The sequence below is a fragment of the Argentina anserina genome, chromosome 1 (assembly GCF_933775445.1).
Source record: "Argentina anserina chromosome 1, drPotAnse1.1, whole genome shotgun sequence".
Classification (NCBI taxonomy): Eukaryota; Viridiplantae; Streptophyta; class Magnoliopsida; order Rosales; family Rosaceae; genus Argentina; species Argentina anserina.
In genome coordinates, this window is record NC_065872.1 from 540,990 (window position 1) to 553,244 (window position 12,255).

At 39.2% G+C, this 12,255-nt stretch overlaps 1 protein-coding gene across 2 annotated transcripts; it reads left to right on the top strand.

The window, feature by feature from the left end:
* Positions 1 to 775: 775 nt before the first annotated feature.
* Positions 776 to 8,314, top strand: LOC126805029 (formin-like protein 18). 2 transcript variants are annotated; one of them, XM_050532116.1, is made up of 18 exons: positions 776 to 921; positions 1,082 to 1,206; positions 1,777 to 2,477; positions 3,002 to 3,223; positions 3,316 to 4,811; positions 4,910 to 5,033; positions 5,226 to 5,297; positions 5,417 to 5,515; positions 5,591 to 5,632; positions 5,799 to 5,879; positions 5,962 to 6,012; positions 6,104 to 6,185; positions 6,396 to 6,490; positions 6,787 to 6,858; positions 6,940 to 7,056; positions 7,646 to 7,714; positions 7,797 to 7,863; positions 8,053 to 8,314. In XM_050532116.1, the coding sequence occupies exons 2-18, from the start codon at positions 1,134 to 1,136 to the stop codon at positions 8,226 to 8,228; spliced, it is 3,639 nt and encodes a 1,212-aa protein (XP_050388073.1). In that variant the 5' UTR covers positions 776 to 921; positions 1,082 to 1,133; the 3' UTR covers positions 8,229 to 8,314. The 2 variants fall into 2 exon arrangements, with proteins under 2 accessions (XP_050388073.1, XP_050388074.1); XM_050532117.1 differs by lacking the exons at positions 7,646 to 7,714; positions 7,797 to 7,863; positions 8,053 to 8,314 and having other exon boundaries at positions 6,396 to 6,575.
* Positions 8,315 to 12,255: the final 3,941 nt, after the last annotated feature.

Below are 12,255 nucleotides of genomic sequence, written 5' to 3' on the forward strand. Positions count from 1 at the left end.
GCTAGGGTAAAAATAGAAAATGAGATTGATCTAGGTTTTATCAGATTGTGGTCGACTGGTTGGCGGTAGTTCTTTAGTTTAGATAAGAGACACAAATTAAGGAGTAGGGAGGGAAAATTGGCGCCAAAATTAGAATTGTTGGGTGTCTTTCTCAAGGTAAAGGGCGGGAAAAACATTGCTCCTCTCAGATGAGGTTAATTTTGTTTTTTAACCCTCTTTGTGGGCCTCACGTACCTGCCACGTCACCAAGATAACGGAAAAGTTAAAAAAAACTAACGGAAGTACTTCAATGATAGCAATACTAGAGTCTGGGTATCACATTGGTACGATTAAGAGTTGAGGTATCACATTAGTAGGCACACCAGAATTGAGGGACTGTTGGTGAAAAAAACTCTTTTACTTTTAATTAAAGGAAGTCTAGAACCATTTCTAAGCACGTTAGTGATGTATTCCCTAAATCCCCCAACTACTTCTGCAGTGCAGTCGCACTTGCGTGCTCATGAATATGGTATTGTAATTTATTATAAACAAAAAAAAATGTCAAAAGGAAAAACAGATAAAGAGGAAATAAATCAAAAAGAAAAAGAAAAAGAGGCACGTTGGCCTGGCCCCTGGGGACGCCGGGACAGATGGCCACTTCCGGCGGCATCCACGTCATCGGAGAGCTGACAGAGCCAACGGGTCGGTGAAATCTCCAGCTGCTGATTGCTGGAGAAAGCAGCACCAAACAGAAACACCAAAAAACAAAAAACAAAAGGAGAGTAACAGACAATAACCAAATCCTTCATCACCATCTTCTTCATCACTCTGAAAATCTCATAATCTAATTCACAGACCACACCACAAAGCCAAGCCAAACAAGCCCTCTAGCGAGTACGGCAGACAGAGCAATCAAAGAATTCGTTACATCACTCCAAAACGGTAAGATTTTCCATCTCTGCCAATTCCTTCATGATTTGTAACGTTGCAATTTTCGATTTTCAGCTCTAAGTTTCATCCTGGCAATCATTTGAATGTTTCGCGTGTGTTTATATTGTGTATAACACCATGCATGTACGTGATTTTGTATCGGAAATTTCAGGTGAGGAGGTGATTCTGATTGTGAGCTCCGGAATTTGAAGAGTGCTTTTGATATGGCGTTGTTGCGCAGATTGTTCTATCGCAAACCGCCCGATGGACTGTTCGAGATCTGTGAGCGAGTTTACGGTGCGTTTTCTGTTCTAAACTGTAGATTCGTGACTGATTTTCGGTTTATTATGCTAAAATGATGATTGTAGTTGAATAATCTCGTGTATGAATGTATAATCGGGTATGGGAGTGGCTACATTGTGTGCTTGATTGTGAGTATATTGCGTAAGTGCAAGTTGGTTGAGATTAATTTTGTAACTGGGGTAATCAGGAAATGAATTTCAAGATAAGTTTGAAACTCTGAGATGTCTTATTGAATGTTGTAACCTGACTTATCTAACGATCAATTACAGTCCCTTTCTTTGTTCTAAAGTGATCAATCACAGTCGAATAATGGACTCATTTCGGTAGGAATGTTGTAATTTTGCACCAAAAGCAGCTGGTTGATGTTAAGATGGATGATTTTTGCCTTGTTGTGTTGTATTGTGGTGAAACAGATAATCAACCAACAGAGTGTTGGTGTAAATGGCTTATTGTAGACAATAAATTTAGAACTATCCTGGATATACCTGAGCCTAAAAGTCTATAGCCTAAAGGCCTAAAAGTCTATAATTAGAGACTAATGTTCTTAAACTCGTCAACATATAGTTTTTGATTGCTGCTTCACTACTGATGCTTGGAAGGAGGAAAACTATAAGGTTTACATTGGTGGGATGGTTGGACAATTACAAGAGCACTTACCAGATGCGTCATTCTTGGTATTCAACTTCAATGACGGTTCAGCGCAGAGCCAGATGGCTGGCATCTTGTCTGAGTGTGATATGACCATAATGGATTACCCTCGGCACTTTGAAGGTTGTCCTGTTTTGACAATGGAGTTGATCCATCACTTTCTTAGATCAAGTGAGAGCTGGTTGGGACTTGGGCACAATAACGTCCTTTTGATGCATTGTGAGCGGGGAGGTTGGCCTGTTTTAGCCTTCATGCTGGCTGCACTCTTGATTTACAGGAAGCATTATACTGGTGAGCATAGGACGTTGGACATGGTTTACAGGCAGGCTCCGCTAGAGCTTTTGCATTTGCTATCAGCCTTGAATCCTATTCCTTCTCAACTTAGGTATCTACAGTATGTATCGAGGAGGAATGTTGCCTTAGAATGGCCTCCTCTGGATCGAGCACTTACCTTGGACTGCATCATTTTTAGATTTATTCCTAATTTTGATGGGGAAGGAGGCTGCCATCCTATATTTCGTATATATGGGCAAGACCCTTTTCTTGTTACTGATCGAACTTCCAAAGTCTTATACTCGACTCCAAAACGAACCAAAACCGTCCGGGGTTACAAGCAGGTAAGATTTTCTTTATTGTTCTCTTACATTTTTACATTTTCGCCTCTATTTTTTAATGCAATAATATTTTATGAAGCATATCTCTTCTAAGTGAATAATGTTGCTGAACCAAGCGGGATTTTGATTAGTATGTTCATGTTGGCTAACTTTTCAATACAGTTGGGCAAACACGATTCGGTTCGTGACCTGAAGGTTCAGTACTTTACCTACTAGAATGTCTAACTACCTATCTTCAAACTGTTTATGTTGCTGATCATTTTACTGTATGTTCTTTGGTCTAAATTATTTTCGTTTTAAGGGAGAATAGTGTGTCCTGGGTGACAGATGCAATGGATTCGATTCATGAAGTTTTTCTTAGTGATACAGAAAAGTAAATCTAATCTTTCCTTAACCTGGGTTTCAGATTTCTGAGCTTTGCTCTCCTGGAAAATTTCAGCTTATTGTTTTATGACTGCCATTTATATTTCACACATAAATGCTTCTAATCTATCATGTAATCCTTTTTTTTTCTGAATGTATCGCAGGCAGAATGTGAACTGGTTAAAATTGACATTAATTGCCATATTCAAGGTGATGTTGTGATTGAATGCATTAACTTGCATGATGACATGGAACGTGAAGATATGATGTTCCGCGTCATGTTCAATACAGCTTTTATAAGATCTAATATTTTGATGCTCAATCGTGATGAAATCGACATGTTGTGGGATGCAAAAGAACAATTCCCAAAGGACTTCAGAGTAGAGGTGTGTGCTTCTGCTCTATTTGGCTATGCATTACTGCTTCCTCACTTCTATCTTTTCCTGCTGACATATATTTGGTTGTTGTATTGTTGAAGATTCTTTTCTCAGAGATGGATGCTGTCACATCCATTATTCTTGGTGGTATATCATGCTTTGAGGATAAGCAGGGACTTCCGATGGAAGCATTCTCTCAAGTTCAAGAGATTTTTAGTTATGTTGATTGGTTAGACCCCAAGGCAGACGCCGCACTGAATGTTCTTCACCAACTAGGTGGGTCGAATATCCCCCACGAAAAGTGGGATAATGATATTTCCCGGGATGACAGAAATGTAATGCAGGAAACAGGTCTTAAACAAATAGCAGATAAAAAGAATCCCAGGATTCTATCCTCCTCCGAGGTGCAGTCAGTGGCCTCACCTAGGCGAGCTCCAGATACAAGTGTCAGTGAACAGGAAGCTAAACCTCAAGATGTTCAGCGACACGATGCAGGTGATTCAGTGACCCAGCATATGCCCCAACCTCTTCAGTCAGAGCCATTGAAAGCATTTGCTCAAGTTCAGGAGGTCTTGATCCAAGTACCCTTACCTACACAACCTCCAGATAGTGCCAAGACTAAACCTGAAGCGAAAGATCATCAAGACATTCATACTGCAAAGCAGCCACCTAACCAACCTGATTCAGTGTCCCAGCAACGGCCTCAACCTCCTACTCTAACACCAATGGAAGCATTCGTTCAAGTGCAGGAGATCTTCAGCCGTGTAGCCTCACCTAAGAAACCTCAAGATACCCCTTTCAATAAACAGGAAGCTAAACCCCAAGAAACTTATACTGCATTTCAGCCACCGGTTCCCCAACCTTCTCTGTCACCTCCAGTTTTCCCTAAATCCCAGACTGTTTCAGTTGCACCACCAACACCTCAACCAGCTCTTACGTCGCAATCTACTTCTGCTACAACAACTCCTCCTCCACCATCACCCCCACTTTCAAAGCCCAAAGATTCACTTTCCCAACCGTCTGCCCCTGGGAGAATACCAACCTCCCCTTCTCCACTTTCTAAAGTTACTTCATCGTCTCAGCCTCCTGCTCCACCTCCTCCTCCTTCAACTCCTACTTTGAAAGATAACCTTGCTGCTACTTCTAGACCTGCTCCACCACCACCACCTCCTCCTCCTCCAACTCCTCCTTTGAAAGAGAACCGTGCTGCTACTTATAGACCTCCCCCACCTCCACCGCCTCCTCTGCACTCGGTGAGAGCTAAAAGCACTACAAACTCATCTCCTATTCCAGTGCCACCAACACCACCTAGTGCTCCAGCTCCTCCTCCTCCTCCTCCTCTGTCAGGGAAATCTGGAGGTATCTCTGTTCCTAGTGCCCCACCTCCTCCGGCACCCTTGGTTAAAGGAGGTTCCAATCCGGGAACTCCTCCCCCACCACCACTTAGCTCCCCTAGTAATGCAAAGGGCCGTACATCACGTACTATAAGTTCCAAGGATAATCAAAAGAAGCTGAAGCCATTACATTGGTTGAAACTATCAAGAGCAGTTCAGGGAAGCCTATGGGCTGAGGCAGACAAAACCAGTGAAGACACAAAGTATGCTCAAACTGGATATCTTTATAATGCAGATATTGATCATTCATGCTAGCTGCATTCTGACGTTGACATTTCCATTCATTGTTTCCTTGAGATAGGGCTCCAGAGATCGACATGTCAGAGCTTGAGAATCTTTTCGCTGCGGCGGTTCCAACTTCAGATCATGGCAAGAAAGCAACTGCACCAGGTCCAGTTGCCCCTAAATCTGACAAAGTACAATTGGTAAATTCTTCTTCTTTAAATAAAATGATGCGCTTCTGTTTATTTTGGTACATGAAGTGGCTTATATTGATTGATTTCTTTTTTCGACTTATCGTTCTGTTTATTGGAGCTAGCGTGTTGTTCTGTTTTCTTAGTAGAAATTTGTCTAGATTATAACAAGAATCCACTACTGTATATATTTTCTGAATGCAGATTGACCACAGACGGGCATACAATTGTGAAATCATGCTTTCAAAGGTGAAGGTTCCACTGCATGAGTTAATGGTGAGCTTAATCATACTTCCACATACATTAACATTGTAGATAAACTTGTTCCACATAAACCAATAAATAGATCAGATCAGTATAATCTGTTTAAAATGTCTTGTTCTCTATACTGGCAGAATTCGGTGCTTGCCCTGGAAGATACAGCATTAGATCCTGACCAGGTCGAGAACCTAATCAAGTTTTGTCCTACTAAGGAGGAGATAGAGCTACTTAAGGTAGATCTATAAACTGATACTAAAGAACCTTTTGTTCTTTTCAATTTCATTATTGGTTTTATATTTTGTGTTCAGGGATACAAGGGAGACAAGGAGAAATTAGGAAAATGTGAACAGGTTAGAAGGATATCATCGTTGATTGTGTTGTTGATTATGGCTCACAATACCTCATTTGCAAAACTATATAGCATGTGTCCATTTTGATTGTCATTGTAATCACATGTTTGAGTATTGTCTACGCTTGACTTCTGTGTTATTTTGCTCTTTTTAATGTTGAGGGCAGTTTCTGTTAGAGTTGATGAAAGTACCTCGAGTGGAATCCAAGCTCAGAGTTTTTTCGTTCAAAATACAGTTCTCTGCCCAGGTGAAATATCAAATATATCAGGTAGCAATCATGTGGTTTAGGTTTTACACAATGCTTATGGTGCCATATTATGGTCATGTAGGTTTCTGACCTTAGAAAAAGCCTGAATGTTGTAAACTCTGCAGCAGAAGAGGTGAGTTCTTCATTTTGGTCTTTTTAAACCGTTCATGGTAATCGCTCATAAATTATACTGCATTTAACTTATCACAGATGCTTCTTAGCAGATCAGAAATTCAGTCAAGTTGAAAAGAGTTATGCAGACCATTCTTTCACTAGGGAATGCTTTAAACCAGGGGACAGCAAGAGGTTCTGTGGGACGCAACTTCTTGGTCTATTTGTGAATTCTTCATATCATAATCTGTCTGTGACTTCATGCAAATTGTGATGGGAAAGATCGTGCATTAGCATTTGTGTAACTGACCAACTGTACACATCACACACTAAACATACATTGGTCGCTGATTACTATCACGTCCATTCATTTTTAACTGAGTCTAATGGTTGATATTATATTAGGGGCTGCTATTGGATTTAGATTGGATAGTCTTCTCAAACTTATTGACACTCGCGCAAGGAACAACAAGATGACTCTTATGCATTATCTTTGTAAGGTACAGTTTGATTCTTATTCCCGTAAGCTGTCTTTGTCTTTGTGCAGTCATGTGCATCAGTTGCTATCTTCTTATTGTATACATGGTGAGTACCAGTATGGATCTGCGAAAATGTTAGTATATACGGAAATGATGAGTTGTAGACTGAAGCTTCTATAGGCATAAGCTTGTTATGAGGAACTCACCTTGCATAATCCTTTTTTTTTTCTCTGTGTTATAATTCTTAAAATGCATTGCTTGACATTACTGCTCAATGCCTCAATCTGTTATACTGAATTATACTTGATACGCTGTAGGTTCTTGCCGACCAACTACCAGAGGTTCTAGATTTCTATAAGGACCTGGCCAGCTTAGAGCCTGCATCAAAGGTACTCCTTTTGTGTTTGCACGATAATCCACGATATTTTTGGTATCTATTGACTGAAATTTCGAATTTCGATCCACTGCAGATACAATTGAAATTTTTGGCGGAGGAAATGCAAGCAGTAAGTAAAGGACTGGAGAAAGTTGTACAGGAACTATCTACATCTGAAAGTGATGGTCCTATATCAGAAAATTTCCGTAAGGTACTTATTTTCTCAAAGTGTTAGCTGATTTATATGCTAGTGCTAAAGGATCTCTGGATGTTGTGAACATCCATGACTGAATCAGTTTCAGCATTCACACTACTGTCTATATGCCAATCCCATCCTCTGTCTTGGGTTATTCTAATTGTAAAATTTGTCTTCAATATGGCACTGTAGATTGGTTGTTTACTGGTAGTGGGCTGCAATATTCGTGAGCCTGGCTACCCCACGTTGTCTATGTGCTTTATGGACTTACATGTGTAGGGGGCAGTGGTTTAGACTTTAGACGCTTGGTGTGTCTACCAGATTTTCTTTCTAGGGTCATTGCCTATCTCTTGGTGCAGTTTTACACATCTTTGTAGATGATTGCATTTTTTTTTTGGTTAACTGTAGATGATTGCATACATTCAGCCAGTGCGCTCAAATCGATAATAGAAGACACATGATCTCCATTTTGACTGGCATATATGCTTGAATATTATTTTGGAATCTTTTTGTCATATTAGGATCTAATGTAGTGACCAGCAGCATAGATTCTTGCTCGATCATCACTTCATCAGGTTCTGACTATCTTTGTCCCAACCTTCAGACTCTGAAGGGTTTTCTCCGTTCTGCTGAAGCCGAGGTGAGATCTTTGGCTTCACTATATTCTACCGTGGTAAGTCTTGCTTCGAAGCATACTATTCCAAGCTTACATTGTTGAGAGAAGTATTTCTTACACGCGGATAAATGTTTCACAGGGGAGAAATGTGGATGCATTGATTCTTTATTTTGGAGAGGATCCTGCAAAATGCCCATTTGAACAAGGTATCCACTAAAATGTGACATTCACGTACGCGTATAGGCTTATTCACAATATGTTAAGCATGCACTTTCTTTATTGTGTAATACCTCATATTGAGTTCCATACGAGGACTATTCTTTCAACCCAGGATAGCAAACCCCAGAAAGAACTAGTATGTGCATGCTTTTTAACCATTTCAATTTTTGCTGCAGTTGTTTCAACCTTACTCAACTTTGTCAGAATGTTCATCAAGTCCCATGACGAAAATTGCAAACAGAGTGAGCTTGAAATGAAAAAAGCAGCAGAAAGTGAGAAGGTCAAGAGGGGTGCTTCCAAGCAGTCAGAACGTGTGTTGCGTACTCCAATCCATAATAGCAATATCAAATGATTTACATGTCTAACCGGGAAAAGACCGCTTATTGATGTTGGAACTAGAATGTACATAATCTAGGTTGTATTGTATTTGTATCGAAGCTGTAGCCTGTAGGTAAAGGGCAATGACGGGACAGAATAAGAGCTTCGAGACCTAATTTTGTCGTCCACCGAGAGGTAACCTTGTTCCCTAAGCTCTTCTTTTCTTATGCCCGCTAGTGGTTACTGATAAGTTTTCTGCTTCTAATGTTCTCCGTTTAGTGAGTTTACTAATGTGGACTCATTATTTATGTTGGCACACCTCAGATAGGCAGAGTTTCAACCATGACATACCCTCAGGATTCAGTATGTTGACTAACTAAAAGTAGTCACCACATAAATTTCTTTTATTGTTGAAAGTATGATGGAGTTTAGTGATATCCCAATATTGGGTTTTGTTATACCGGCTAGTTAATTCCAATATTGAAAGCTTGTTATTCGAGTTTTATTATAGTCAAGTCTTCAATTGTGATTTAAAATTTAGATTCTGGGGTGGTAGAAGATTATGTACTCGGAAGAGATTCAAGGGTCATGACATGTACGTCTGTGCGATGTTCGGTATATACGAAGTTGATTCTTCATGGTGATGGCTTCTGCGGGAAGGGTCAGTTCTAATATTTGAGTGGCAAACTGACTTCCTGTATATGGTCACTCGTTTTGTGATCCCTATATATCGTTGTCACTTGTCAAAAGAACCAACTTGAACTTCATGATCATTTTCACTATCAGGATATGGTTGTTGGCTAGTAAGGTTCTACTCTACCAGGTTTCATCTGCCTTGAATAAACTACAACTCGTCCTTTGGGTTGGTCGCTGTTCTATCTAATTTTTGCTCATGTCTACATACTGTCGAGAAAACCAGGAACTTGAAACTGAGGTTTGTGATTATCTCACGGCCGCAGCTAAAGTTGGAGTTCATCAAATACTTTTGCAGTTATAATATTAAGATAAGATATGGGATTTGGAGGCAATGACCGCAACGTAATCGCTTTCTGGTTGCAAGTACAAACAACCAGACACGCAGGTTTTAACCCAAAAAAAAGAACAGACAAGCAGGTTGAGTTAGGTGATTTCCTACTTATATTATACACGTAAAGAAATACTTGACTTCGGTCTCACGTTCCTCCCTTCAGCTGGTAAAATCCAAATGAACTGGCTCCAATCATTGACGTTGAGCCATCAAACAATGATTATCTTATTACTGGCCTCGGCCCAGTTACTTTGTTTAATACCAGTGTTAATTATTGGTTCATGTTCTTCCTTAAAGAAAGCTGACAACGGTAATTTTCTTTTTCTTTTTCTTTAACTCATGGATGAAAGTAAACTAGCTAGAGTATATACAAGTTTGGTTTTGGTGCAATTCCCTAATAAGATTAAAAACGTTGTTATTGGATCAGGGTTGGCATGTACGTTAGTTTTGGGTGGTGGGATTCTCACTAATATAATGTCAGGACTCTTGAACGAACATATGTCTCGTTCGTCGAGCAAATCACCTCACGTGCCTTCAACGTTACAAGACTGCAGGGCCTCTCTGCCAAGAATTTCAATATTGCTGTTATTCACACTTTCACAGCTAAGCTCAGCTCCCTCCCTTCTCATGCTTTCAATCCCAAAATCATATTATGCTGTCATTTTCTCTAAATGGAAATTAACGCAACCATTAGTTTTTCGGAAACCAAATCCCCAGAGGCTGCTGACCTCTGATAGTGTTTGGTGTCTATAATCTATATTATGGTTTGCATTGAAAAATAGATCAAGAGTTGAAAAAACGCAGTTTTACTGTAGTATATTATGCTTAGGCTTTCTTCCACTCACATGACATGCGTCTCTTCCTTTCTTTGCTTGTCACTACTTTAACCTTTTTTTCTTTTCGTTTTTTTTTCCTCGAATATTGCAAGTATAGTGTCGGTGAGTGTTTGAGAGAGAGAGAGAGAGAGAGAGAGAGGTAGCCGGTGAGATTGAGTTAAACCTGTCACCGTCTGACGTACTCATCAGTGCAGCACTGCTGCACTACTACGTATGATTTGGACTCGCATGCCGACTCCAAAATCAGATTTAAGTTGCCATAAATTAACTGAAACCATTTAACTCATCTATAATTAGTTACGTGCGTAGATAACTCGATCTAAGCTGAAATAACTTATGTAGCTAAACCAAATGCATGCTTGCAAACAACTATGAGAAAAATTTGTATATGTTGAATGTACGTGTTCGTATCGACGAACTTGTACATAGATCATTGCGTACGTGAACCACTGTTTCAATGGGCATGGCAAGGATGTTAATTGGATTCCTTCTCAACGAGCAACATCACCACGTCAGTCCCTCAAAAAGCGACTTAATCATTCACATGCAAAGACGTAGTTACATATGAATTACAGTGTAGTTCATTTTAAATTTCTATATATAACCTATAAATAATTGTATATTTTTTATAATTCAAATCATTATGAAATTCTAGGTCCGTGGCCTTGTCAATTTCACTCTTATTATTCATATGAATTGATTTTGTGATCCTCCTTGTCCATTATTCACATAGGCACTGATCCGATCCAAATGCAACTACATTAATTATTTTAGTGTATGATTCCATGTCTGCATCTTCTGCCGTCTGCACCTTTATTAATCTATCCGTATGCGTCTTGCATTGATTGGAAGAACCAATTAGGCAATTATGTATAATAATAAGACTCTGCATGCCTTAACATCGATCATAATGATACTTAGAAGGAATAAACCCTGTCACCAAAACTATGCTTATATACTAACGCGCATACTACACCCTAGCCCTGATTAGGCTACGCAAAGAAATACTCAAGGTTTCAAGTCGCACTACATTGCTTTTTAAAATGCCATAATGTGATTTCATCAGTGTAGCTACGAAATATAATGAAGGTGAAATTGTTTTAGAAAAACAGACCATCTAGTTTAAGCAAACTACCGTGTTAAGACGCATTAGCTAACTATAGTCAATCTATAATTAGTTCTATATAGAACAACTGGTGCTGAGCTGCTGATACAGATCAAGTAGTGCATGTCATGTATCCGATCAAATCGTGAAGCTTCCTAATATTCATCCTTTTTTGGCCTTTCCCTACTTATCCAAGTAGAAGAAAAGGGGTAAAGGAAAAAAGAAAAAGAAGCAAACTTTGCATATATAATTGATGATAGAGCGCAGATGAATAGGTCGGGTTAACACCTTCAATACAAAAGCTGGAGATCAAGGTTAGCCATTATTCCCTGAAACTACTTCCCAGAAATCACCACATGCTAGCTTCCAAACTCCACCACTCCAAAATAAGGAAGATAGCTAGGAAAGTATGCAATCTTTCATTTGCATGTGAGGCTTTGTGAGGTTGATGACTACTTTGTGGTTGCATCGATCACAGACTCACAGTGCAGAGATCCTCCAACACAAAAGCCAGTGAGTCTGCTTATTAGGGAATCAAATTCCGGTCATCCTTCCCCAGGAAAAAGAAAAAAAGAGCGAAAGATTTCATAATTGATTGGGTTAGAAAAAAATTACGATTATTTATGAAATATATATAAATTTATGGTGAATTCATATTTAAAATTTAAATTTTTACACTAAAAATTTAACTAGAAATATAAATTTTTTAGTAATACGAGGTGAGTTACAATCCACCGTAACCGTATGTAGCTACGTCATTGATCCGATCCTCAACACCCCCTTTATATCTCTAATCATTCTACCACACCATATATAAGTTCACCCCACGTTTTCACAATTACTTTCTTAAGTCACACTCAATATAAAAACATTTGAGTCTTCATTCTCTAATTACGATACCAATATCATAACTTAAGCATATTATAAGTAGTTAGTAAACTATTTGGACACTTCAAAGTCATGGTTAAGCCAACCGTGATAAGATGATCATGCAGAGCATGTGAGAATGACTATTGACTAGTATATATATTATGCATTCTAATTTGATTAGTTCTCTAATAACTCAAACTATTTTTCAGTCTGTGAATAACTT